General features: G+C 41.9%; 1 protein-coding gene across 2 annotated transcripts; it reads right to left on the reverse strand.

The window, feature by feature from the left end:
- Positions 1–6,453: 6,453 nt before the first annotated feature.
- On the reverse strand, positions 6,454–25,870 carry gigyf1a (GRB10 interacting GYF protein 1a). 2 transcript variants are annotated; one of them, XM_085349688.1, is made up of 25 exons: positions 25,643–25,870; positions 20,289–20,912; positions 20,120–20,183; positions 17,190–17,319; positions 16,309–16,404; positions 16,007–16,124; positions 15,434–15,542; positions 14,906–15,105; positions 14,162–14,391; positions 13,946–14,066; positions 13,625–13,810; positions 12,897–13,054; positions 12,221–12,386; positions 11,860–12,083; positions 11,468–11,571; positions 11,250–11,344; positions 11,066–11,139; positions 10,825–10,962; positions 10,395–10,604; positions 10,051–10,271; positions 9,760–9,917; positions 9,452–9,615; positions 7,852–7,896; positions 7,460–7,604; positions 6,454–6,613 (listed from the first exon to the last, which is right to left on the reverse strand). In XM_085349688.1, exons 3-25 carry the CDS (start codon positions 20,152–20,154, stop codon positions 6,546–6,548), a joined length of 3,195 nt encoding a protein of 1,064 aa, XP_085205814.1. In that variant the 5' UTR covers positions 20,155–20,183; positions 20,289–20,912; positions 25,643–25,870; the 3' UTR covers positions 6,454–6,545. The 2 variants fall into 2 exon arrangements, with proteins under 2 accessions (XP_085205814.1, XP_085205813.1); XM_085349687.1 differs by having other exon boundaries at positions 11,250–11,350.
- Between the last annotated feature and the right edge of the window lie 394 nt (positions 25,871–26,264).

A 26,264-nucleotide genomic window follows, 5' to 3' on the forward strand; every position in this document is an offset into this window, starting at 1 on the left:
GTATTTATTTTGTTCTTCAAACAAAAGCCAAACTATTTACACTTCTTTTCAGTTGTTCTTTTCCAAAACATTTTCATTACATGTATGCTGTTATTTTAACAACATTCAACGACATATTAAGTGAAGGAGATGGGCTGACTGGGGTATAACCATGAGTCCATCATTACAGTCGGTGTTACAGTAACCAGCAAAACTGAACCAGGTAATCTTTCCATCTATAGCTTCTATCCTGAAGCAGGCGGGTCAAGCTGCTCATCAACCAGGGTCTTTAGACACAATACTGTGGTTTCTCTGATCATAAAAGCTTTTGTAGTGCAGTAAAATAGACTGATGATTCATCCATCACAGTATAAGCTTTTTAAAAAATGTGATAACATTTAAAGTAATAATTCAATATCAATTCAACAGTTATGACATACCAATGCCAACTGTGGCTACTTCACTTACCTATAGAAGAAAACTGCACACCACACCCACAGTTGATCAGAAACTTTTAACAAGTCTAAACTGACGGTATTCAATAAACATCAGTTTCCATTTGGATAAAAAACTGCATATGTTTGGTTATAAAGAAGGAAAAAACAAACAAACTATAGAATGACTAAAAACACGAATCTCTTAAATTTAATGAGACATACAGAGTAAAGACGTGGTCCGAGAAGACCTTTCAGATTTCAGACACACCACAGCCTGGTCGCTTCCGTATCGATTCAGTGCCATCACTGATGGTCAGCAGCACTATTAGATACACAGATTTTAGTGTCAAACCCCACAAATACTACAAACCATCATGCATGCCTGTTCTTACAAGCACTCATAAGACAAGTGTGAATCACTATGTCAAAACTGTAAAAAGATCCAACTCCTAAAACATTTTATTCCCCTGGAGTGTAAAGAAAACAAATCAATTTGAGGACGACCTGCCATTCTGGTTCAGTTTTGCCGAGGACTGTATCCAACAACAGATACGACACAGCAACAAGCACGTGCTCTGAGATGAACCTCTGCATATCACCCAGTAAGCCCAGCTCCAGGCAGCACAGACTTCAGCCCTTTGTCAAGCCTGCACCTTCAGCAGTAATCTAAATAGGAAATCTCAACGAATCCACACTTTATTTGGATCAAAACGGAAAAAAAAAGGGCAACAAAAATCCAACCACCAGTAAAATTAGATCAACCAAAAAGCCCTCATTGCTCTATTCTTTAGTTAACTAGTATCTTTAAAGTAGATCACATTTACACTTTTATACAGGACAAGTCTGTCAGCGAACAGACGTCTTGTTAAAACGCTCTTTAGAGTACAGTTAACGAGGTGGTTTCCAACTTAAACTGAGAACGTTTTCATTAAGCCATTTCAGACTGAACTATACAATTTAAGGCATGTTGAACAAAGAAATAAAGCAAAAGCCATTATGGAGAAAACTCAAAAACACTAACTTTTACATTATTTACAAAGCTCAGCGTTTATGCTGCTGGGCGTTGATGCTTGTGTGTCTTTGTGTCGTTTGATATTGTGTATCTCTGGTGTGTGTGTGTGTGTGTGCATGTGTGTGTAGACATTGTTCCAGAGGAGAGCCAATGTAACTTTAGCTGAGTGTGTGCATGTAGTGTGTCTGCCTGCTCCTTTGGACTTGAGAATTTATGTGACATATGATAGTTTTGTGTTTTGTTTTCAAAAGTCCTTTTTTTCCTTGTACAATTCTTTCAGTTCATCCAGTTCCACAGCAGCAGCCTTTTGCGATGGCTGAGATGTAATCCGGCCACGTCCACCAAAACTCATCCCAGCACACTGTCTCTGACATCTGGGCAGGAGAGCGGCTCATCGGTCCCAATGGCTAGAAGACCTTTAAGACCACCATCCGAGAGTTTTCCGGCTGAGGTGGATGATGAACTTCTGGGCAACGCAAGCCTTTGTATCCTCTTCTTAGATGGAGTGTGGGATTAAATCCTTAACCGAACACTTCCAGCAAAAAGGGGATGAAGAGTTGATAAACCTGCAACTTCATCTGTCCAACGTATAATGCCATTGGCCTGCCCACACTGAGGTCAAAAAAAGTTTCTTAGGGTCTAAGTTCAAAAGGACAGGTTTAGGGTTCACTGGTTCATGGGTTGGCTGTAGATAAGATCCTCCTTGCAGAGGGCAGCAAATAAAGCACAGCCAGACTCCTGTGAAAACACATAGAAAGAGTGCAAGACATAATCAGCAAAACTTGGACACAGGCATTAACAGAGGACAGGACTGTATATAAATGATGGAAGTGGCAACTGTTAAAAGTTCTGTTGTGAAGCTTTGAGCTGAATATTTCCACTGTGGTGTTTTTGTGATGAACAAGGGTCAGTGCTTATTGAGACACCAGGGCATAGACTCACAGGCTACCCCACTTTTTCATGCTAACCGGCACCAAAATTTGTTAAATGAACATAAAGTTTCAGCAAGACTTGAAATGCCCACAAGACCACAAAGTCTTTCACCAGGAAGAACTTTAAATAAGGTCACACTAAAGCTTAGTTTTCTTGTAGCCTTCCAAACGCCCTCTGCTGGACGTTAGCGAGAGAATGCGAGTTACGGCAACGCTACACTGGCTTCACTTTTTATTCTGGCCGCTACATCTAGTTTTATTACAGCCTTACAATGATCATCTACCACAATTTTAACTTGCCATAGTTAATTATCAATTAATTTAACAAATCCATGAAGGTGCGGAAAGCAACCTGTAACTTTACGAAAGCTTCATTGACTAATAATTTTTGTCATAGTTTGTCAGCAACCTTTTTCCTGCTGATGGAAACAAGTCAACTAAATGAAAATGTATGGATACTTCCATCAGCAAATAACAAGATGAAGATATTCTGGAGAGACTAGATCCAATCTGAATCAATTCATTAAATTAAGTAATCTCCTCGTGCAGTGAGGTTAGACGCACAAATTTGATCTTCCCCGGAAACAGTAAGTTCTTTTGTTTTGTTTTTGAGGTGGCGGGAAACGACACAACTCCCATCCTTGTTTCTCATGAAAAAGCAACAATTTTGAGGCTTGAGAGGAAGAGAAGACACATGTACACAGTTCACACGTCAAGGAAAATAAGAGGTTTTGCAAAACATGTGGAGCGCCGCTCACCAGTAAAAACACGACAAATTCTAGATTTTGGTCAAATCGATTTTAGATTTACTATATTTAGTCAACTAATAGAATTTAGGCAACTAAATTATGACTAAAATTAAAAGTTTTAGTCAACAGACTAAATTTACTGTGAAAATTAACACTGTAGAAAAGCATTAAACAAAAACAAAAAGGATAAAAACAATTAAAATCCTGGAAGAACATCTTACCAATGCCAAGCACTTGTCCTCCGGTAGTCACTCTGCAGCTCTTGAGGCTGTCATCAGTGTCCATCTCTTTACTGTGCGTGTTGATCAAACACTCTTGGTGGGCTCTTTGTAGCCACTGCAACATCCATTTTGATAAGTAGCTATCAGTCAGTCTTGGAGCCACTGCAGCATGGCCACCACCTCAGTCCATGTGGTTTTACGTTCCTTCCCCGATTACTTCAGGGCTACTGGCAAACTAAACTCTCAGCGAGTCCCATCTCAAACTAGATTTAAAAAACAAAAAAAGATTGGTTTTCTTGAAGAACATTCACTCCATATAATCAATGAATTTTCCTTCATCCATTTTGCATTTTTTTCTTTCTACTCTGAAAGGTAATACAAAAATATGGTTATGTACAGGAGGTGGGAGAAGACGAGCTTCTCGAGTCTCTTATTTCAGTTTGGGAATTTCTTTTTCAGTGACTTTGTCAAAGTCGTAGCAATCCTCCTGTTGTAATTGTGCTCCCATCCCCAAAATTGTACCTCACAGCTTGAATGAACAAAAGTGCATAGGTGAGTCGGTGAGGGCAGGGTGCGAGTGCTTTCAAGGGCCGAGGTGAAGACGAGAGCACCGAGCGGATGTGCTCATACCGTCCTCTCAAGTTCCCCCTCCAGGGTTTGCAGCCCTGCACTCGGTTCTCCACAAAACACAGCCCCATCCTTGATTTTTCTACCTCCGCTCCGCGGCTGATCAAGTCTCAGGACCCACGACACAGATCTAGTTAGAGGATCCTGTCCATGTTGTTGTGATGCCTGCCACTCTTCCTCAAAAACAACGAACCAAAATAAACAAAAACGCCACCACACCACTCAATGTCCTTATGGCAGAAGCGCACTTGCAAACCCCACCCGTCTCATGTGGGAACAAAAAAAGATAAAACAAAAGAATAAAACTGCACCCACAGATATCCATGTGGCTTGTAAACAACCAAAGCTCCAGTATGGAATAGAAAGAGTCCTTTCTTTAGTCACCATTTGTACGACCAGGATTGTAGAGGCAGTGTGTTCAACTGTATCCATCTCGAGTTTGTCTCTCTCCTCCACTGTGTAAATGAAAAAAAAGAAAGAAAAAAAAAAGACCCCGCTCAACTCTTTGAAGCTTTTTTCGGTTTTGTTTCCATTTTTGAAATCTTCTGAGGAACAAAAACAAAATCTTGTATCAGCACGGGTTTCTTGTCATTTTTTTTTTTGGAATACATTCAATATTTTCTTAAGAAAAGAAAAATAATACACACTTCACATGGCAAAAAAAGAAAAAAAAAAAAGAAAATTAAAAACACACAACAAAAATAGCAGCCCCAAGTGCTCATCTTAGTCCAAATACTTTTTAAACTTTGTATATAATGTATATATTTATATATATTTTTCATTTAAAAAAAGAAAACTCGTCATTATCAAATTGCAACAACGAATATGTAACACAATATGCTAACATTTCATGCACCGCTCTGTGCACTTGCACATTAAGATGCTGTATTTTTTTTAATTGTTTTTTTGTGGTTTTCTGTATTTCAGAGTCAGAAACTCGACACCTTTCATTCACAAGTTCGAGAGCTGACAAAAGGCAACGTGATCACACCCCCAGGAAAAACACGCTGGACTAAGCCTTCCGATGGATCACCCCTAGACTCAACTAGAAATATTTACCATACCAACGTACATACTTTACATACACTGTGCTGAGCACTGACACGCACCACACTCGCTCTCAAAAAAGAGTTAATGTCTCGATGGCCATGCACCCTATCCAAGTTCTTAGGCACAAATGTGCATTCATACACATACAAGAAAACAATAACAACAAGAAAAATGAGTACCTGTAGTTTTAACTCATTTCTATGAACAGTAAATGAACATGTACACTAAACACGCACACTGAAAATCTCACTCGCATGCGCACACAGTAATGTCCCTCATGATTCGCCACGTCTGCTTAGTCCCTTTCAGGTCTAGAGACGGCTCCCCATGGGGAGAAGCTCAGGGAAATAAACTAGTGGTGGTCGTCATGTGATGAGAGCAAAGCTAACATTTACAAATATATGCATTTCTGGTTTTCTATCAGGGGATGAAGAGCTGGTGAGAGAAAGGATGTGTTGTGCAATTGCCCTCTCTCTCTCTCATAAACACACACACATGAGCATTCAGTCACACCCATAAAACACACACGTCCTTGTCTGGAAAGGACCACATACATACACACACACACACACACACACACACACTCACTCTAAACATGAATACAAAATGACTATCCAAACAGAAAAGACAAAAATGGCCTCTTATGTTTCATACATCTTGGTAAGCAACAAAAGACAAAAAACTTGTGCAGACTGTATATTACTGACACAACTCAGCCGCCACACATCAGCCACTCCCAGTCGCTCATACACATTCACAAAAATATTCACTTCTAACTAACTAACCCCATTTGTTTTCTTTTTTTTGTCGTTTTTCTTATTTCGTTTTTTTAGGCAAGTGCAAATCTTCAAGTTTTTTTTATAATCCATTTTTCAATAGCTTTACTTTTTTATATAAACGTAAAAAACAGAACCAAAAAAAAAAAAAAAAAAAATGCTAAACAAGAGAAATATCAACAGTGTTTGTCTTTTGAGAAAGGATTTGCTCTCTGATAAGGTTTCAACTAAAGGTCCCCCTGAATTTGAAAACCTAACGTCCCGCCCGCTCGGCCCTGCTCGCTGTTTTCACCGCCGCCTTCCAGTTCTGCTGCACACGCCGATAATGTGCACGTACACACACCGTATGCGCACTGATTCTGAACACGCACACATACACACACACGAACAAAAAGAAAAACTATTCAAATCCCATCTCAATAAAGTGCATTAGTTCAGTATAAGGTGCTTAATCTTTTGAGTGCTAGAGGATACCCATCATCCTTTTAACCTCACCGCGCCTCACCCCCCCCTCCCCTGCTCTAGTGATCAACTGGTGCAGCAGGGAGCCCTTTTTATTTTTTCTATCCAGAGGGAAAGAACGAGTGGGAGGCGCAGAACTGGGCGCCTCCACTCCACACCTCCCCCTCACCACCATGCTTGCCCCCCTTTGTACCCCACAACCCCCAGTTCGGTTCCCCCAGCAGTGCACATTCGTCATCAGGTTTGTCTGATTAAAAGACAGAAGGCCTCAGGTAGCTATTGCTGCTGCGCTGCGTCACATCAGTAATCCTCCACCATCTCCATCTCATTCAGGCTCATACACTCGCCCGTGTTGTGGAATGAGTACCCTGCAGGTAGGAGAGGGCACAGGGAAGAGAGGGGAGAGAGTACACCAAGATTAGAGAAGGATGGCACAAGGGGTTAAAGGCTGGCTTAAACACTGACAGGAGGGAATAAAGAAAACGATATCATAAGAAGAGGTCTTGGCTTCTTTTTGGTTTCTTTGCCGATTCGGATTTTGTCTGAAAAGGTTTTCGGAAAGCGAATAAACAGCTGCAGTGTTAGCATTATAAGGAAGGGCCCACTGCAAATTACACTGTGTCAGAGAAGAGTGAATAAGCTGTGTTTATACTATTTTACATATCAACAAGTTGGACTCTGAACGCTCCCTGAGACGGAGCATTGGTAGCTAGCTGATTTATTATTGCATCTCTACTCTCGGTAGGTCATTTAAGCAGATCAGTGTTATACAGTGGAAACAACCTGGTTTCACTTCACACATAATCCTACTGCACAAATGACTACATTTTCCACTTTGCGTTTCCATGCTAAGCATTTCCTCTAGTGAGTAACTCATGTACTTGATCTGGGCTCTGAACTAAAAGCTGAAGGTGGGTGTGAATAAAAACGAAGGCTCGAAAAGGATCGAAAACTAACTCAAACTAAGCTGTGTAAAAAAAAAAAAAAAAAAAAAACAAAAAAAAAAACACTGGCAATATGAACATATACTGGGAACTATAACAAACACCAACAGTACTAAATACACTCTAGAAACCTAGTGAAACAAAAAAAAACTGGACAGAAGAAAACTAAACAAAATTAAAACCAAAGAAAAACACTTTTTGGTAAAGCTGTCCATGTACGTGGTGAAGAAGTTCAAAGGAAAAACCTTAAAAGCTCTTGAGGTCGCGTACCTAAGATGCTGGGGTCAGAGTGCAGCATCATGGGCTGTTTCTTCTTCATCTTTCCTCCCTGGTTATCATAGAGACCAGCCTTGCCCATGTGGTTGGCCTGAAACATGGACTGCAGAGTGTTGGGATTCATACCTCGCATTGAATCCTAAAAAACACAAAGCAAAAATGATCACGATCGTAACAGTGCCAGGTTGGACGTGACCCTTTGATGTTTCCGTTTTCTTTTCGAGTTTCAATCCAGGAGACTCCTCATAAAGAAATTAAAGTTTTCACTGTCTATAAAAAGTCTTTAATGCTGTAGTGAAGTTATAGTTGTAGTAAAGGAGAGCACTCATTGATGCTGTGTTAATAACAATCCTGCGTGTATGGCTTAGAGGCATGTCTGCATTTACCTGCAGAGGGAAGTTCATGTTCAATCCAGCCACTTCCTTTGATAACTAGGACACAAAGAGAAGAGGAGGAATTAAAGCCACTCTCAGCCTGTTAATAATACTTTTAAAACACATATGTGCAAAGCCTGACCTTCATCCAAAATATTCACTTCCTACAATTTCAATCCAGCTAACCACAGAAGGTTTGTGTGTGAAACCACGTCCATAATGTCTTAAAGAGGACGCGTCATGCTTTTATATATTACGTCGCCTATCAAAATCGTCGACGACTAATTTAATAGTCGATGCGTCGTTTGAAGCTTTGTAAGATCCCAAAAGACGCAGGAATAAGTAGCAGGATTTAAGAGTGTAATAACGGACTGAAACAGAAGATGGCAGCACTGCATGTACAAGGATGCCAGCTGCCGTTAAACCCCGAAGAAGAAGAAGCGGCCCAGCTCAGTTTCGAACAATGGCGGCAGCTAGTTAGTTTTAATGTTACTCTTATTATTCTTTCTGGGTCACAAAATAAACGTTTAACATATTTTCAGGCGAAAATGTAGCTGTGTAAACTTCAAATATCTGCTCAGTTTATCAAGACACCACATATTTTCAAAAGCACTCCGATGTTGTCGGAGACGTCTTTTACCCACCAGCTCGATAGCGAGCCGGGGGCTAGGCTCACTAGAGCCGTGAGAATACCGGACCCCCCGGCAAATCGTTTTCAAACCCACCGCTGTCTTTCACTACTCAGGTTAAACATGATATATAAGTCACTTAGATAACTTAAAAATGTTATTGTTTGGCTTTTTTCAGTATTTTATTTGTTCCTGAGTAAATCGGTTTGGCTGAGATTAAAGTTAGTTTTTACACAGCTGAATAAATGTCAGGCAGACAGCTGATTATCAGAAGTGTGAGATGCTCGAGAATTTACTCCGGTGTCCTGTTATATTTTAGATAGCAAGGAGTTTATTAAACTTCACCGAAACAATCTGCAAATTTCATTTAAATTCAATAAACTATCATCTTGTCTTTCTTTTTAATTAGCACACACACACACACACACACACACACGCACACACGCACACACGCACACACAAGTATGTACAAGTGATCCCTGAGCTTTGACTTCAGACTGCTCTAAACATTCAGTTTCAGGCAGTTTTTCTGTTCTTGGTTGTGAATGATGGCAGTGAGGTTTAAGTGTCTCAAGCTGGCACTGAAAAACAACTCAGTGTTGGTCAAATTAAAAAAAAAAAATGTCACAGCGGCTCCAACCATATATTTTATACAGCCTATGAATCCCCTAGGTTTCCAAGTTAACTCACAGAAATTGAACACTACATCAAACACTTGTACAGACTAGAATGTACCATCGATTCCCACCTGAGAAAACCATCAGTTTCCGACTGAAAATGCAAACTACTGAACACAGTCTGTGTCTATTCACAATAAAAATGAACAATTAGCCACTCGTCATACTATAAATTAAAGGCTTTAATGGGCAGGCTTTCTGTGTTCTATAAAGAGAACATTTCAGCAATGTTTTTCTTTTCTTTAAATTACACTGATGTCGTTTACCGAGCAGGTGACATTTTGGACTGATGCTCTTTCAACCTACCTGTTGCTGCTGTCTCTGTTGGTTGGCTTTCTGTTTGGCACGTCGCTCCAGAAACTGTTTGGCGAACTCTTTGGCTTCCACTGTGTCCCCTAGGTAGGACCGGATGAAATCCAGCACTGCATAGGGAGACTCCACCTCCTTCAGGTATGCCACAATTGTGGCAACTTGATAAACACACAACGTGAATGATTAGTGACACAGAAGTGTTGCTGTAATTTACACAGACATCAGCTATTGATGTCTGTAAGCTGAGGGTAAACTCTAAACACCCTTTAGATTGCTAAATGTGATAAAGTTGAACCGCCTACCATCCACAGAGGAGGAGGAGTTGTTGGCAGAGGTGTTGAGAGCGTGCAGCATCTGTTCACACCAGGTGGTGAAGCCGTCCTGAGGCTTCATGCCCTGCAGCAGCTTCAGCAGCTTCTCCTCCTCCTCGGTGCGCTTACGACGGATCATGTACTGATCACTGTGGAGGACACCCAGGCAAATTATATCATTACTATCATCAACTAAAAGAAATCCACTTTTTCCTGCAAGCAGTGCTTTATAACTGGGCAATCCAACAATCCACATCAGCTGAGTTGCCCAGACATGCTCACCTGAGTGATGGGCTGCTGCGGCTGTTCTTAAGGCCCATGTTGTTGTTGCTGTTCCCACGCAGGCCGGTCTGGTTCTTCACAGCCTCGTCCCACATGCCCATGCTGCCCGAAGACCCTCCACTACTGCTCTTACTCTCCAGACTACCCGGCCCTCCCCACATACCGACGCCATCCACCCACTGCCCTCCCATGGAGGAGCTCCCCATCGACAAACCAGAGTGCTGCAAACGGATAAAAATCAGGCTCCATAAATGACCAACAATATGTACGTTTTTATTTTAAACATGCAAATTCCTGCTACATGCTAACATTATCATTGCTGTAGACCTGAACGGTGAACTCACGCGGTCTCTCTGCTGCTGGGCTCTCTGCTGCTGCTTCAGGAGTCTCTCAGTCTCCTGCTGTATTTCCAGCAAAGCCAGAGCCTGGGGCTTTCCTGCCTTAGAAAGCCCAGAAGAGGAAGCCCCACTCCAACTAGAGCTGCCTGCCCCCGGTCCTTGCTGCTGGGGGGTCTGCTGCAGCAATTTCATGATCAGTTCCTGCTGCTGACGACACTGCGGGAACATATGACAGATCAGGCTATAGCTGTGGTTCTCGTTTCTTAGAGGAAAACAGCATTTAGTGCCGCTCAGCAAAGCAAATAAAATATCAAACATTATGAAAACTAAATCAAAACGCAGCTCGGAATATTTTTGCTTTAATGAACAAAGCCAGTAACATATTTAACAACCCCAAGGCAACACATGGGATAAAATGAATGCAAAATTTCTCCACCTGCTTGCGTCTGAAGATCTCCTCCTCCTCCCTCCTTTTCTGCTCCTCCTGTTGCCTTCTCTTCTCCTCCCTTCGCTTACGCTGCTCCTCTTCCTCACGCTTCGCCCTGAGTTCAGCGTCTCGCCTCTCCTGCTGGAGCTAAAGGAAATGCGTCATCAGTAATTGTGAATGAATATTTGGATCTGACGCTGGTATGGCTCAATGGACTCACAGTCTGATATTACTATTCAACAGCCCTCACCTTCTGAAGCTGTTCGAGAGTTGGACCCTGAGTAGAAGGATTCATTGTTATGTCCCAAAGACTGGCTTCACCACCTACATGAAAATGAAAAAGGATCATATTAGCGGCAGCAGCTACAGTTTGTGTGTTTTAACTGTGCCTGCCTGTGTGTGCACAAACCAAACAGCAGCAGTCCACACTGTACCTGACGGCTGTGAAGCTGAGGTATGCATGTCCCACATGGACCCTGTATCTGGCACTGACATCGATCTGTTCATCGAAGGCATCATACTCTGCTCACTGCACCTGGGACATAAAGCAACACCCGACGTGTACGTTTACTTTGAAACTAAACATGTCCTCCAAAGTTCAAACTAGGACCGGAATGAACTCCAACAAATTTAGGGCGAAGCCTCCACCCACCTGTTCATGAGCTGGAATAGCTGCTGCTGCTGTTGGAGCTGTTGATAAAGAGCTGCTGCTGCAAGCTCCTGTTGCTTTTTCAGGCGCTCCTGGTCCAGGTTTCCCTGATGAAGGGGAAAGATATAATGTCAACACAAAGGAAAAGTCAGACTCAAAATTACAATAGCAAATTACTGCATCTAGAACAGACTTGCTTCTGGTAATATTTCAGCTACATTTACACACATTTATCCAAGTCAGCATGCAATAGAAAATTCATTAAATCAACTGTGTGACATTAAGAGGTGAGAATTTAAAATTACAATTCCTGCCACCATAACCTGTCTAGAAATGTGCCCTCTCATTTGCATCCTCCCCTCCCCATCCTCTCGGGTGGCTGAGCTCTGACTCACAGTCCCGGCGGGCCCCCGGTTGGGCTGCGGGCGCTGCGTTGGTGGTAGCTGTCTCACCAGCAGGGGCGGCGGGGAGGGACCCGGGGCAAAGGGCACGCGGCCCCACATCTTGATGACATCCCCCAGGGGTTGGAAACCTTCATCACAGCCCCGCTTCACCAGCAGGGTCATGGTGAAGTAGCCAGCCTGAAACCACTCACACATCTCCACCGTGGTGAATGGACCTGGTTGGTGGGCAGGACAGAGGAGAGTTTGCAATGCAGAAACTGACCTTAGGTGTCGGACTAGCTTCATCTCACCTCAAGAAATTAACAGTTTTTATTCATGTTTTTAGAAAGTATCATCAGGAGAATAGGAGTACCCTGGATCTCTCCCTGGGGGTCCTTATAGAACCACTTCATGGCAGCCTCGTGAGTTAGCGGCAGAGCAGCTGCCGTGTTCCTGCTCTCCTGCTGCTGCAGAGCCTGGGTGAAGCACTCCTCCTCCAAAGAAGTATCCTGCAGTGATGCCACCATCTTCTCTGCCTCCTACACAAATATAAACAAACATTTATTATCTAGTCGACAAGAGTTGGTGTAGCAGGCTCACCCGTAGGATGAAAAGGTGGCGATGCTAATAGTACAGCTAAGACTCACAACTTTGAATGCACTGATACCAGCTAAAACAAAGCTCAGCAGGTTTTAGACCTAGTCAGACAAGGTTATGTTAGTGATGCTTGTTTAAAGTAACATATGTGAAAATATAAACAATATATAGAAGAGCACAGAACAGACATGCAGACGTCCTTTTCAGTTTCCGGCACATCAATCAGCATCAAATGAACTGCTCTATATTTGCAGCCTCCCCCCTAACCATCGCGTTTTTATTCAAAGCAGTGAGTTTTATCAAAAGACAAAAAAAGAAAAGTGCAGTTCTGGTTTTGAATATTCAGCAGCAAAATAATCACCAGTTTCATCCCTCACCTGAAGGCTGTGAAATGTAGTTTGATTAGACATGATTACATAATTTGTCTGAAATGTTCCTCTTGCTGCTCCTACCTGCTGCAGGTGTTTCATGCCTTCGTCGTCCTCAGCGTCTCCTCCAGATGGCGGGAGTAGAGGAGCAGCAGATGAAGGGGGTGGAGGAGGCAGGCTGGAGGAGGTGGCTGCGCCGCTGGGACTCAGCTGGGCCTTGGAGCCCCCTAATGGAGCTGCATCTGACATACGCACATGAAAAGAAAAAGAAGAAACGAGTAAAACAATGGGCCCTATTTTTAGTGTTTCTAGTTATAGTTTAGCGTTTGGTGTTGTTTGATGTGAGCGGTAGAGCCGCCTACTGGCTCTGTGTCACATCCAGCAGCCACAGCCGGTTCAGTAAACAAAGTATCAAATGACTGAGGCAAACATATTCTATTTCAAACCAAAATATCAACATGGCTGAATTTCCTTGCTCAAACACGCCGACCTGAGACTGAAAGGGCTGAGGTCATGAAACCAAAGGTTCAGGATCTCTCACTTTAGAAGCCTTTTTTTAAATTTAAATCATTGCACAATAAAAAGTTGCCTAAATAACTTTATTTTCTGGATTTATACAAAATCAAACAGTCTAATAATTACTGAAATGCAGAAGCATGTATATTTGATATAGACAGTTAACATGTTCTTTTTTTTCTTATAAGAGTTTAACACATTAATGAAATTGCCTAAAACAAATTTTTAAAAAAAGATAATATTGCCGTTTTGTCCTGTTGGCACACTAACACAGAGGTATGTGGAACATGACCTACCTTCACCAGACGTGCTGCTGGCCTTCACAGACTGGCTGTTGCTCAGCTGGGCATTATCCACCACTTGATTAGCACTGCTGGGTTGGGACTCCAGCGATGGAGGGGGACAGTGAGCTGTTGGAGAAGACGAAGGAGATGCTGGCTTTGTCTCACCATCTCCAACAATAAAGATGGCTTCTTTAATCTCTGTGAGGCCAGGAGTGGAAGAAAGGAAGGGGAAAAAAAGTAATGAATCCTCCATTGACTATGATCAGTGAAGGTAAAAGATAGAAGACAACATGTAAATGTAAGATCAAATAAAGACATCCGGTCTCGCCTCACCCTTGTCTTTGTCTCCTTCAGCGCTGTTCCTCTCCATATCAGCAAGGCTGTCTCCCTCCTCTTCCTCTTCCTCAATCCCCTTAAACTCAAACTCCTCCAGGATTGTCTCCTTGCCACTCTTCTGATACAAGATACAGACCAAAAAAAGTGAAGCAATCCCAACAAATAAATATTAAAACAATATCATAACAGTAACAGAAACATCATTCTGAGTACCTTCATAGGCATGAACGCTCCAGACGAGTCAAAAGTGCCCATCTCCCCATCCTCCTCATCTGTACACCACTCAGGCAGGCCGTCCCTATCGTCCTCTAGACCATCGCTGCCTGCGCGCCGACGCCCGCCACCGTGCCCGTCAGAGTCCCGGAAGTCGAAATCAAACTTCCTCCTCCGACCTTCTCCTGGACCACTGTGGTCCCGCCAGCCCGCTGAGCGAGGACCACCATCTGGTAAACAAATGGAAAGTTATTAGCTTCAAAACTGACCTGAGCTACACTCAGAAATTTATTTTTCTGTTTTAACTCAATCTGGAGTTTCATTTTCAAGATATCTGGTTTGGAAAGATCATGATTCATTGAAGCCGACTGCTGAGTCTGCAGAAACTCAGGAAGCTTTAGTTTAACCTAAACCCAGCTGCTTGGTTTTCCCATCACTGACCACTAGATGCCAGTACAATGTCCTTTAAGCTAAAGTTGACACACACATTGTTAACATAGGCTTAAAAACACAGTAATATAACAGTGGAATGATGAGTAATACAAATCTCAGTGATGCTCCATCTTAGTGATTTTAATGAGGCTATATCAAAGTGTAGCTTCCACACTAATGAGTTAGGACAAAAGGTTTATGTCAAAGGAACATTAAAAATTTGATCCAAGTCTTAGCTTGTGTTGACAGCAGAAAGAGGAATAAACAAAGCAGAGTTTATGACAATAAAAAAAACGTTTGTGTTTATCATACCATCCCTACGGGATCCAGCAAGTCTCCAGTTACTGCCCGGCTCCCCTTCGTCTTCCTCCTGCTCCTCCCGTAGGGTGCGCCAGTTATCACTGTCAGCCCTTGTGTACTCTTTCCTCACCGGACCCACGGGACCTCCAGTTTCTTCAAAGCCAGGACGTCCCACCTCCCGCCGCAGCGGCTTCTCAAATCGACGCTCACCCCTGAGAAAAGGAGGGAAATGAAGGGAAAATTAGACCAGTTAGCAGAAGAAAACATGGGCCAGTTTTTAACCCAAGAGCAGTGTGTGCAACCAACACCTCACACTGGAGACAATACATTTGCACAGCTTATCCAGATCTTGGAAGGAAAACTGAAAGAAATACAAAAAATACCTGAAAGGATTACAGACTAGGCTGCACTGCTTGACAGCTGCTCTGAGTAATGATAAAACAGGCTTCTGTTGTGCAACAGAGCACTTGGAGTCATTATTTGCATGACCTTACCAACAATTTAAGGACAGTGCAGGTGCCGTGCGCAGTTTATCCTTACCGGTCGTCCCAGCTCTGGCTGCGGTGAATCTCTCGGACGCTGCGACCGAAACCCACCTCGGCATCTTCAATACTTCTTTGGTAGAATCCACCTTCACCACGGCCTCGGCCTGTTTATACACATTAGAACAAGGCATGTGTGGTTAAGTAGCTTCATCCTGCAGGCAGGTGCACACATCAACACACCATCGAACATCATTCTTCTTTTGTGGTTTCCTTTGCTGGGCTGAACTGTGCATGTGTTTACATTGGCATGTGTTGACAAGGTAAGCGCGTAAGCCCCGTGCTTTTAGGCTGCGGCTGGACAAAAGGAGGACTATTTTAAACAGGCCAAGAGGAAGTGTGTTGCACCAAGATGGTGGAAGAAAGAAGGAAATAAACACTTTAGTAGTTGCCTTAAATAAACTGTTTTACTTTAGCTGGGCAGCAGCCATTGTAGTTTGAGCCGAGGGCTTTAAGCAGCCCTTCTGTTGTTGTTGTTGGACTCTGCAGCACAACTGATTGTGAACAGGCTCAATCGGGGCTATACTTTATTGCCTGTGTCCCTCATCCAACTTTTTTTCCCTGCCGTTACCTCGACCACCCCGTGTGGCTCCTCGTCCACGGACCACTCCAGCTGGGGCCGCACCACCCACTCCTTTTCCCATGAGCCTCAGCACTGCCACACTGTTCACAGACATGGAGAAGTTCCTCTGCAGAGTGAGTTGAACGAGCCAAAAAAAAAAAAAAAAAAAAAAGGAGAGAGGAATGTGAGGAATGTGAGCTCACAGGCACATCTGTCAACTGAATCTGTATGAGGGTGAGATACCACAAGATAGGGCTCAAACAGTTTAACATTTGCAGATATGCATTTGTGAGAGTGTGGCTGGTGCAGACCTGCTCCTCCTCAGTGAGAGGCACCAGTGCCAGTGGCTGCATGGGCTCTTCTTGCAGAATAGCAGCAAACTCCTTATCCTGCATGTCCTCTGGGACCTAAAAGCAACAACAAGAGGACAAAACCACCTCTTAAAAACTTGAACTCTGACTTCAAACATGTTCATATGTTTAAGGATACAGACTTATACACCACTTTAGAGAAGTCCTATTGTTCTACACTATTTATGCTGCTTTGTATGAGTCGCAATTCAGAGTAAGCCTTATTTTCAGCCCGTCGGGTTATTCTGTCTGAAAGAAGCAGTTTTCCTGTAAGGCCATCCTCTCTTCTCTTCTTCTCTAAGACAATTACTTCTGATTGACTGCCCCTCACAAACAGGGGTGAACTGCAGTTCGGTGTTCTGTGCTTATAGACAGATATTAAAGGCAGGGTTTTTGTCAATGTACTCCAAGCCCGGCATCTCATAAACCGGGCCTCGGACCGGTTTGGTTCCGGGCCGCGAGAGTTGAGGCTCAGGTGTGATTTTCAGGGTTTTTAATCGGTTTTCAGCGTTATTTTGTTATTGTTTTTATCATTAACTCGGTTTTCCTGGGTCTTTTCACGTGTGTTATGAATAACTCTTCTTTGTTTCAGTAGCGGTACTAGTTTTATTTTGTTGTATTTTTCCGCGACACCTTAAAGGCCGGTCCGTGAAAATATTGCCGGGCATAAACCGGTCCGTGGCGCAAAAAAGGTTGGGGACCGCTGCTTTAGCTGATATCCATCTCCTTGTGTCAACAGGTGACTGTAAGCTTACATCATTTTTGCCCCATGTGAATGGGATTCAGTGTTTCACATTGGTATAGACTGTAATAAATAGAGAATGAGTAAACTATTAACCAACCTTGTTGTCTTTGACATAAAGTGCTAACATCTCCTCTCGGCCGTAGCGGTACTCGGCCAGCTTGTACTTTGGCATGGCGGGGGAAGGAGGGGGAGACGTCACACTCCCCCCACTGGACAGTGCACGGAGCCTGTGATTAAAAGACATAGGATAAAGTACTTTACTTTCAACAACAGGAATTAAAGCGACTGTCCAGTACAACAAATAGGTGTTTTGCAACTGCATGCTAAAGCTTTCAAAGCTGTGTATTTGCTCTACTTTTCCCCCCAAGCTAATAACAATCTCTGACATGTAATGTAAAAAACAAGCTTTATAAATAACTTGGTGCAAATTCCCCAGTTGGCTCTGAACGCACGCACACACGAAAATCAGAGCAATTGTGTAACCTTGACACAATTCCTTTTAATCTCAATTGGATGCTATTAGTTATTTTTCTTCATCTTGCAGCAGGAAATTTTTTTTAGTAAATGTTCTGTAACAAATTCCTCCCACACAGCTCCCCCTGAACACACTTGGCTCAATGCTGACGATATATTAGCTTTCCAATCTCAAGATTTCATTTTAAAAAGCTATTACTAGCTGGCCAACTTCCAAGGCCTGCTGTTTAACAATGGCTCCTTTCACATGCCTCTACAGAGTGTGTCAGTGACTCTCAGCTCCACATCAAAACCATATGCAGCTCAGAGATGGAGAGGCGGGTGTGGGGGGTAGAAAGGTAAAGGGAAGCTTCATGAAAGCCCAGTTGGTAGCATGTAGCAAATCAAAGAGGATAAAAATAAGTGGAGCAGCAACTAATATGCATAATAAGAGAAGCGCTCAGGAAGCAAGCCAGTGGGTGGGTTACTAAGAAATATTTGTGCATCATATGTACCCACCTGCATTTACCTGCAGCAAAACATGAGCTTTCCTCCCTAACAAGGATTCAAATATCCTCTACACACTTAAATCTCTACATGAATAATCCTTTGAGAGTCTTACAAAGATTGGAGTAAGAGAAACTACACCAACCTAAAAGCATGGCCGAATATTTTACTTTGAATTTGACCACAATGACTAACATAGTTGCAGGCTGCGCTGCCAACTAAAGCTCGAATGGTCTAAATAATTTCGTAAGGTTAACTGGCCTTTAAAGACGTGTAAACATGCTGGTCAGGCAGCTGTATGTGGCGAGCACATGAACCGGCCGCTCTGTAACTATATTAAAAAGGGTACGAGGATGAAAGTGAGCTACGAGAGCCACTGAGAGCAAAGCAGCTGCAGATGTGTAAAGGCAGAAATATTCTGTGAGACTGGCACTGCACCAAGAATGCACACAGCAGTCACGGGCCGTTAGAGATGGAGAGCTACCAAACTGCAGACTACGCCCCCCCATTAATCGCTGCACAAACATTCACTGAGCTACAGAAACAGCAGAAGGAAAGAGAGATGGACAGGAGAGAGCAGTGACAAAACCGACACTTTGTTACCACTGAAATGACTAACCACGGCGGGGCGCCTGCAAGCAAGACTCATTTTTAAAAGCACTTTCATATCAAGTTTAAACGTCTTCAGCAACGTCTTTTTTTTTTCCATGTGTTAACAGACTGTAACGGAATTTAAAACTGAGACCTTCCTCTGTACTATTTGTTGCCTTTAAGAACCTGTGTAATGATTTCTATGTGAAGACTGACCGAGAATTTATTGTAAGAATCCGAGAATATTATGCTTGATTCGTAGTGTCTACCATTAGTGTCGCTCTCTTCTACTCCCAGTGCCAACAGTGAGCAACACTAGCCAAGAGTAGTACCGAGTCCACAAAAGCTCAAACACACATTCCAGAGAAGGACAACAGAACTGACTTCAGACAACATTTCACTTATGAAAAGTGAGTAGCGAAGCTAGGCTTAGCCAGGTAGCTGATGTGCTTTGGGCATACCATGTAATTTCACCTAATGGTAACCATTAGCTTACCTGCTAACATGGTGACTAAAGCCACAACAAAGTCTGTTTTATCCAACTGAAGTTTGATCAAACAGAAAATAAGGCCTTCAGGGGAGAACTAAAGTTTACACGTGCATGATTCATTCACACTTGTAAACGAACTGCATGCTCTCTCCTGTTACAACATATTGTCTTATGTGGTAACTTGGCCGCCTATATATTCAAACTGCAGAAAGATCCAACCAAGGTATGACATTACAAATGTTTATATTTCAATTTAAGTGTTCATTTCTTGGTCACATTGCCAATCCAAACACAAAGGATAGGTCAACACCCTGAAGCCAACTGAAGAATGAAGGCTGCTTATGCCATCTGCACAGCTAAGGTTACTTAACAGCATCTCTAACAGCCGTTTTCATACCGGTTTACTCTTACGATGATTTTCTCAGGTAATGCTGGTGCCACCTTCACACAACTCATTTTGTCCAACAAAAACTCATAAACCAAAAGACATCAGCTCTACTTTAATGAGAGACCATTAAAAAAAAAATCTAAGTATTTCAGGTCATCGCTTCCATTTTGGGCCTTTGTTTTCATGGTTTTTGGTACGGACACTCTGAACCGTTTTGGTTGAGCTGAATTTGATCGAACAGCAGCTTATAACCTAACCAACTTCACTAACCCCTGATCTTTTCCTAGTGTCATTTTCAGGGGAACGAGTCCAATTGACACAGGACGTTAAGACTTAAGCAAATTGCCATTGCGATTTAACGGCCACATTCAAGAAGGTCATTTGGAGGTTGCTTAAATCTGCACATTTCATTATGTCCAAAGTTTCCTTAAAAATAAAAAAACAGAATGGCACTCAGCATAACTCATCCGCTTTTAATTTTCCCCCACAAATAAAAACAAACACAAAATAAGCACTTGGTTCCTCTGGGAAATATTTCTTTATAAAAAAAATTGAAAATATATAAATAATAAAATATAAAATAAAATACAAATATTACCATTCTGGGCCGAAGTTAAGAGTCTCAGCAGTCATATTCCTCACGTCCACACAGAACTGAGTATCTAAGGAGGAAAAAAGTATCCAGATTTCTTTGTGTTTTTTCTTTTTTGTGACGAATAAAATGCAACTTTGAAAAGGAGGGTTAACAAAAGAAAACGGTTCCTTACCCTGTCCAGATAATCGGAGCAGGCTGGACTGGGCTGGACCAGGCTCGAGCTGGCTGGCTTTAGTTAGGCTTAGGTGACTAGAAGGCTGAGTGGTGCTTAAGCTGTGGTCACAGAGCTCCCCAAACACACAAAGAGAATAGCTGCCAGTTTCAGGTGCTTGAGGAATACCAGGTTATCAGGTCCTAACTAAGGAAGGGCTTTCAATGATAAGTTTGGAGAATGGAAGCTCCTGCTACTCACAGCCAAAAAAGGTTGTTAACATAAAAAAGAAACGAAAAGAACCTTAGAAATTAACAATGGAACAAAATAAAACACTCTTGCTAATAATGTCTTCTTTTTTTTTGTTTGCGATTTCCTTTTTGTTTTTTTACAGCAGTTATATCTCACATTAACATTAAAAATATGAACTGATTGATCAAAAGACGTAACGCAGGAACAAAATAACAGCCGAAAAAACAATGAAATAGGCTGCTGGAACAGCTGCCAAGAGCAGACGCGACTCGCACTCCTCTTCTCCTTTCTCTCACTCCCTCTGTGCCGTTTTCTCTCGCTCCAACTGAAATGTGGACTGACGGAGACCTTCTAGGTAACTCCTTTATTTCCTGACCTCCTCCCTTTGCACCACTGGAAAAAAAAAAAAGAAAACAAAATAGTGTTAAACAGAGACAGAATGAGAGAAATATAAAATTTCAAAGAAAAATGGGAAGAAGTAAACACTTCATAAATTAGCTGCTGCTCTTGAGATGCTTTTTCACCGCTTGGCAGTCCACCTCTGTTGTAAGTGAGTGAAGGAACCATAATTTGATTTTCTCCGCAAAGACTCGACATACCATTTACGCAGCGTGCCTGGGACTCACCAACAGATACCCAATTTGATCAATGTGTTGCAGCACTCTGAGTTGAGGGGAAAGTGCTGTGGTATTCCTTCACTGAATAAATGAAAACTATTTCTAGTATAGCACTCAGTCATACTCCAACATTTCTGCTGCTCACAGGAGATTTTCCATCCTGAAATACACCGAGTCTATTTCAGTCATGTTGTGAACCAGATGCTTCCTAAACCATGCAGCTGGCTGGGAATGATTCCTCAAAATGTCATGGCAACTAAAGCAATATCCAGGCAACTAAACTTCAGCAGCAAATGCTCACATACACATACATACATATATTGCCCCTTTAACATGAACACCACTTAGGTTCGCACACTGATGACTAAACACAAGCCATATTTTCCAGCTTCTTCCCATCTTGGTGACTACTTTCCTTCAATATTCCCTCACCACAGACGCTGAACAAAAAAGGTTAAGTTCACAAGTTTTCACAACATTTTATTAAATGGCCATCATTGCATATAACCGACACTTGCAAGGTTACCTACGCACTTTACAGAGATTGGCTACATGGTGCTAGCAAACTAGAGAAAATAGACATTGCTGTTTCAATCGGTTTCGTTTTAAATTAGCTTTGTCATCTTGCATTTGCACGGATGCTACTTTCTCTGCCCTCTAATGCGCTGTTTTGCTACACGCTTAGTTATGTTGGTAGTAAATACTGCACATGAGGAAAGCATGAAGAGAAGAAAACTTTACTCAGGCTTATTACAGTTTGATTTATTTAAACTGAAACAAAAGATTCCCAACAACTGACAATCTATGTGAAAATAAATAGATAAATAAATTTTAAAAAAGAAGATAAAATGATGTTGGCTACGATGGTTTGAAGCCAATTTTTCCTCTCCCTTTTTTGTTTTTCCTTTTTTTAGATGAACCCTGTTGCAACAGAGCCAAGAAGCTCTTCTGTTGATAATGTTAGCCAATGACACACACTGGTTCAGAGAAGCTGTAGGTTTTATTATTCTTACAGTTGGGGCTGTGCCATCCTTCACGATAATATTGGTATAAAATATTTTCACATCTTATAAAACCGCCACAGTGCAATATCATTGCTATAGTAAGGCATGCATTTACAATCCCTAGTGTGCACTACAACAAGACAAGGCCCAGACATGTCTGAGAGCAAGAGTCACATGTCATTCTCCAACGACTATTTAACTAAAGACTGAGCTACTTAAACAACCTCCAACAAAGCACTATGCTAAAAAAAAATATGCAAGAAAACTGCTCCTGCCAAAGGTGGAAACAAACTTTTCATGACTTGAAGAAAAAGAACAAAAAACACCGCCAACTACAACCAGGCTACAAATGACTCAACCTAGCATGGTTAGCTGCACTTGTTATGAAAAAGAAGAACAAAGTGGATGGAAATTAGGCAATTACTGATGCAGTTACATGAAAAAAGAGACTTAAGCACCTGTTTAAAAAGCTCAGCCTTAGATAGAAAATACCAGGGAAAAAATACTGCTTTTTTTTTAATGTGACAATATTGTGCAGCTTCTTTAACTTTATTTACTGCTAAACTAAAGTGTTACGCACTTATTCACACGATTGCTTAAAACTTCCAGGGAAAACACTACCTGGGCTAACTGTGTCACTAACATTTAACTATAAACGCTGCCGCATGTTGTTTCATTAGACTCACAATTCAAATTAGTACACGTGCCATCAGTGACAGCTCACCAGAAAATAAGGATGGAAAATGCACTTCATTTAGTTACACTTATAAATGCTGCTGCCTAGGAGTGGGCGATATAAACGATATACGACAGAAACGATATAAATTTGGCCAACGATAGAGATTTTGACTATATCGCTCTATCGCGATAGCGCATGTTGATGATGTCATCAAGCTGCGCCTGTTTTGGTTGAAAGCATCGCACCGGCTAAAACCATTATCATCTGCAAATTATGGCGGGCGACAGTCATAGCAAAGAGATGAAGCACTTTTGAAATATGGGGAAAGCCAAAAACTGCGCTTCCTCCACTTCCGTAACATTGATTCATTAATGTTGAATTCTCTCGCAGCTGTTCTAGTCCCATGTTGTTGCAGTATATTAATAACTAACCTCGTATTGTGGATGAATAATCTCAGTTGTTCTCCTGACTGAAGTTTGGCCCGTGTATAGCATCCTGCTATGCGATTGCATTTGTCCCTGACCACCAGAATCTCTCACGTTAACTTTTATCGAGTGGGAAAAAAGTTGGCGTTCATCCTCCAGCTTCACTGTGCTAATGTTATGCTAACATAGCTGTGTCGCTAGCAATCACGTAGCATAACGTTACATACCAGGTAGTCCAACTTCAGTAACCCTGCAAACGCCACTGCTGTTTATTTTTCTGTCTTCATTTATGTTGGAAGTGGTAGCAGAGCTGTACGTTTTAATTAGTTTCAAAGATCTCTGTCAGAACATGGTATGAAATGTTTAGGTGTAAACTAGCGAGCTAAATTCCTGTTAACTTGTAACTCCGTTAAATTTAATAAATTCTGTTTTTTTAATCAGAGCATCTCAAATACAGACAGAAACTTTTTTTAAACTTTTCACCTAAACCTCTCTCCAGGAAATCCTAGCAGCTAGGATGCTGGCCTTTGTTATTTTAAAGCAAATGTCCAAAACCAATTAATTAATCTGCTCACCTGTTTAAAGACCGCTAACCCACTCAACCTACAAATGAATGCAATTTCCTAGCAACTGCACAGTACATCCTCCTATTGTATTACTAAAGTTCAGTTTTTTTAAAAAAGCCCCACTGCTCACATATCCCTGTTTTCTTGGTTTAAAAAAAAGAAAAGGAAAAAAAAGTAGGAAAATCGAGGTCTTAATTGAACTTTTGTACCTATAAGAAATCTGCTACATTGCCAGTAGATATGATTGCCTTATTTACATTAGTTATTACATTCATTATCATTTTAGAAGGCAATACAAATTGATGGAACTACTCAGTGCATAATCACTGCAACTGGTAAAGATTTTAAAGACAGAAAACAGAAAAATGTAAAAAGGAGAATTTAATAATTACCGAGTAAGCAGATTTAAGAGCAGTCCACATTAAACTATTAACACTGCAATACAGACATGTTTAAGACAAATGGAAGATACTGAGCAGGTCCAGTTTACATTCCAATATACAGCAAATATAAAATCTTAATTTAAATTTCTCTTCTGAATTATTGGGGGAAAAGACCATTTTATGCATTTGTAAACCAAAAGCATATAAACTTCTACATGAATTTAAAAGACAGTAGGACCTAATGAACTGTCATGTGTGAACAGGAAAATTGAAACACGCCCTTTAAAACAGGATTCAAACCATTCCAGTCACACAGTTCCCAGTTTGTGTTTGTCAGACATGTTCAGGCTCCTGATCAGAACGCAAAGTACTTTTTTTTTTTTTACATGAGTACTGTACTTTAAACAGGTGTACTTAGCAGGTGTACCAATTGTCAATTTAAAAGCAGCACAATAAAAACACCTGTAATACCAGGCTCCAGTTATAATGGCCAGATCAGTTATGGCTTAAGGGAAATCCAGAAAGAAAATAATTTCACAGAGAAAACCTCACCGAATAAAATGACACTTTATTGCTCTTTAAGCTCCTAGCAGATATGGCAAATTTTTCTTTACTTTTATGCGCCGTCCAACAGACTTTTTTTTTTAACTTCGTTTAATACCCTGTATCAACTTTGCTTAAAAAATTATAATAAATAAATAATTAAATAAATAATGCAAGGTCGGAATATGGGATTTCTTGTGCGTATGAATATTAGCAAAACTCATGCACTCCAAAACGTGGCGGGATAAAGATTCCACTCTGAGTAAAAGGGAGCGGTACCAGTGGCTCAAAGTGATACAAGTGCAAGCAAACTTGCAACTCTGACTAAATTAACTATACCGATGGTGCTAAATGTGGCTAACATTTAAACAGAACAGTCGGAGTTGACGTTAGCTACCGACAGTTGTGGCGAGCTACGCTAGCGCGTACCCTGCTCGCCTCTCAAGCCAATTAGAGCGAACTGATTTGTGGGCAAAGTGCAATAAAGCCCTAGTTACAACCTCACTGGCCTCGATATCATATTTCTATTGCATATGAGCAGTTGCTAGCTAGCTTGCTTCGTAACTTAGCACAAGGTATGCACTGATCGTAAAGGCCTTGGCTTGTAGGTTCAAATGACACCAGATATGTCGGCAAAGGGGGCGGAGTATTGGGATCTGAGTCCCCGGCCTGCTCCGCTAATGTGCGGACGACCACCAGCGCCACTCCGCTGTCGGTACTAATGCGTTGTAAACAAAACAAACAACAGCAGAAACAGAATTTTAGCTCTTAAACAACTCAGTGAAAATGTTTTTTTTTTCCATGACAGATAACACCGACCCGTTCGAGCTGCAGAAGCTATTAGCATGTTAGCTCCCGTTAGCCAGCTAGCTAAAAGACAGGCAGCAAAGAGGAACCATGGCTTACCTTCACTGTTTATAGCTACCAGACTGCTTGTCTGCACGGCGTGTCTACAGCCAATTTATCGAATGCATTGGTCTCTTTAAACACTGTAAACGTATTCATTCGACAGAATAGTACTTTCAGAAAGTCGTGCTCTGTATTTTATTTATTATTTTTTTCCCCTCTCCACCAACGGTCGCTTCTGCGTATCAGTATGTGTCTGCTGGCTCCCAGTCGCTGCTCTTCTTGTTGTTTGTGTTTCGGAAACATGGCCGTCAGTGTGACACCACGTGACTGGACATTGACAAGCGCCTAACCAATGCTGTAGCAGGGCAAACACACCCCTATTTACCAGCCTGGACACTGGAGTGTACTGCACGCCGCGATGCTTTTACAGGCAGAACGTCCGGAAGGGTTATTTAGCCAGTAAGCTGGCGAGCGAAAGCATTTGTTAGCACGCAATTGTATTAAATGCACAACACAGCCAGAGCAATGCAAACTCGCGAGGCAACAGTCACAGAATAGCAATGAAATTAACTTCCATTCAACTTGCATTCACAAACGCTGCTGTCAGTAGCGTTGAGCGTAAAAGCACAGTTAAATATTGTTTCAACAGTGAATTGTATGCCTCGCAGTGCTGGCAGCA

The sequence above is a fragment of the Diplotaxodon limnothrissa genome, linkage group LG3 (genome assembly GCF_057381915.1).
Source record: "Diplotaxodon limnothrissa isolate DT_005_m linkage group LG3, D_limnothrissa_male_GT1.1, whole genome shotgun sequence".
NCBI classification, from domain to species: domain Eukaryota; kingdom Metazoa; phylum Chordata; class Actinopteri; order Cichliformes; family Cichlidae; genus Diplotaxodon; species Diplotaxodon limnothrissa.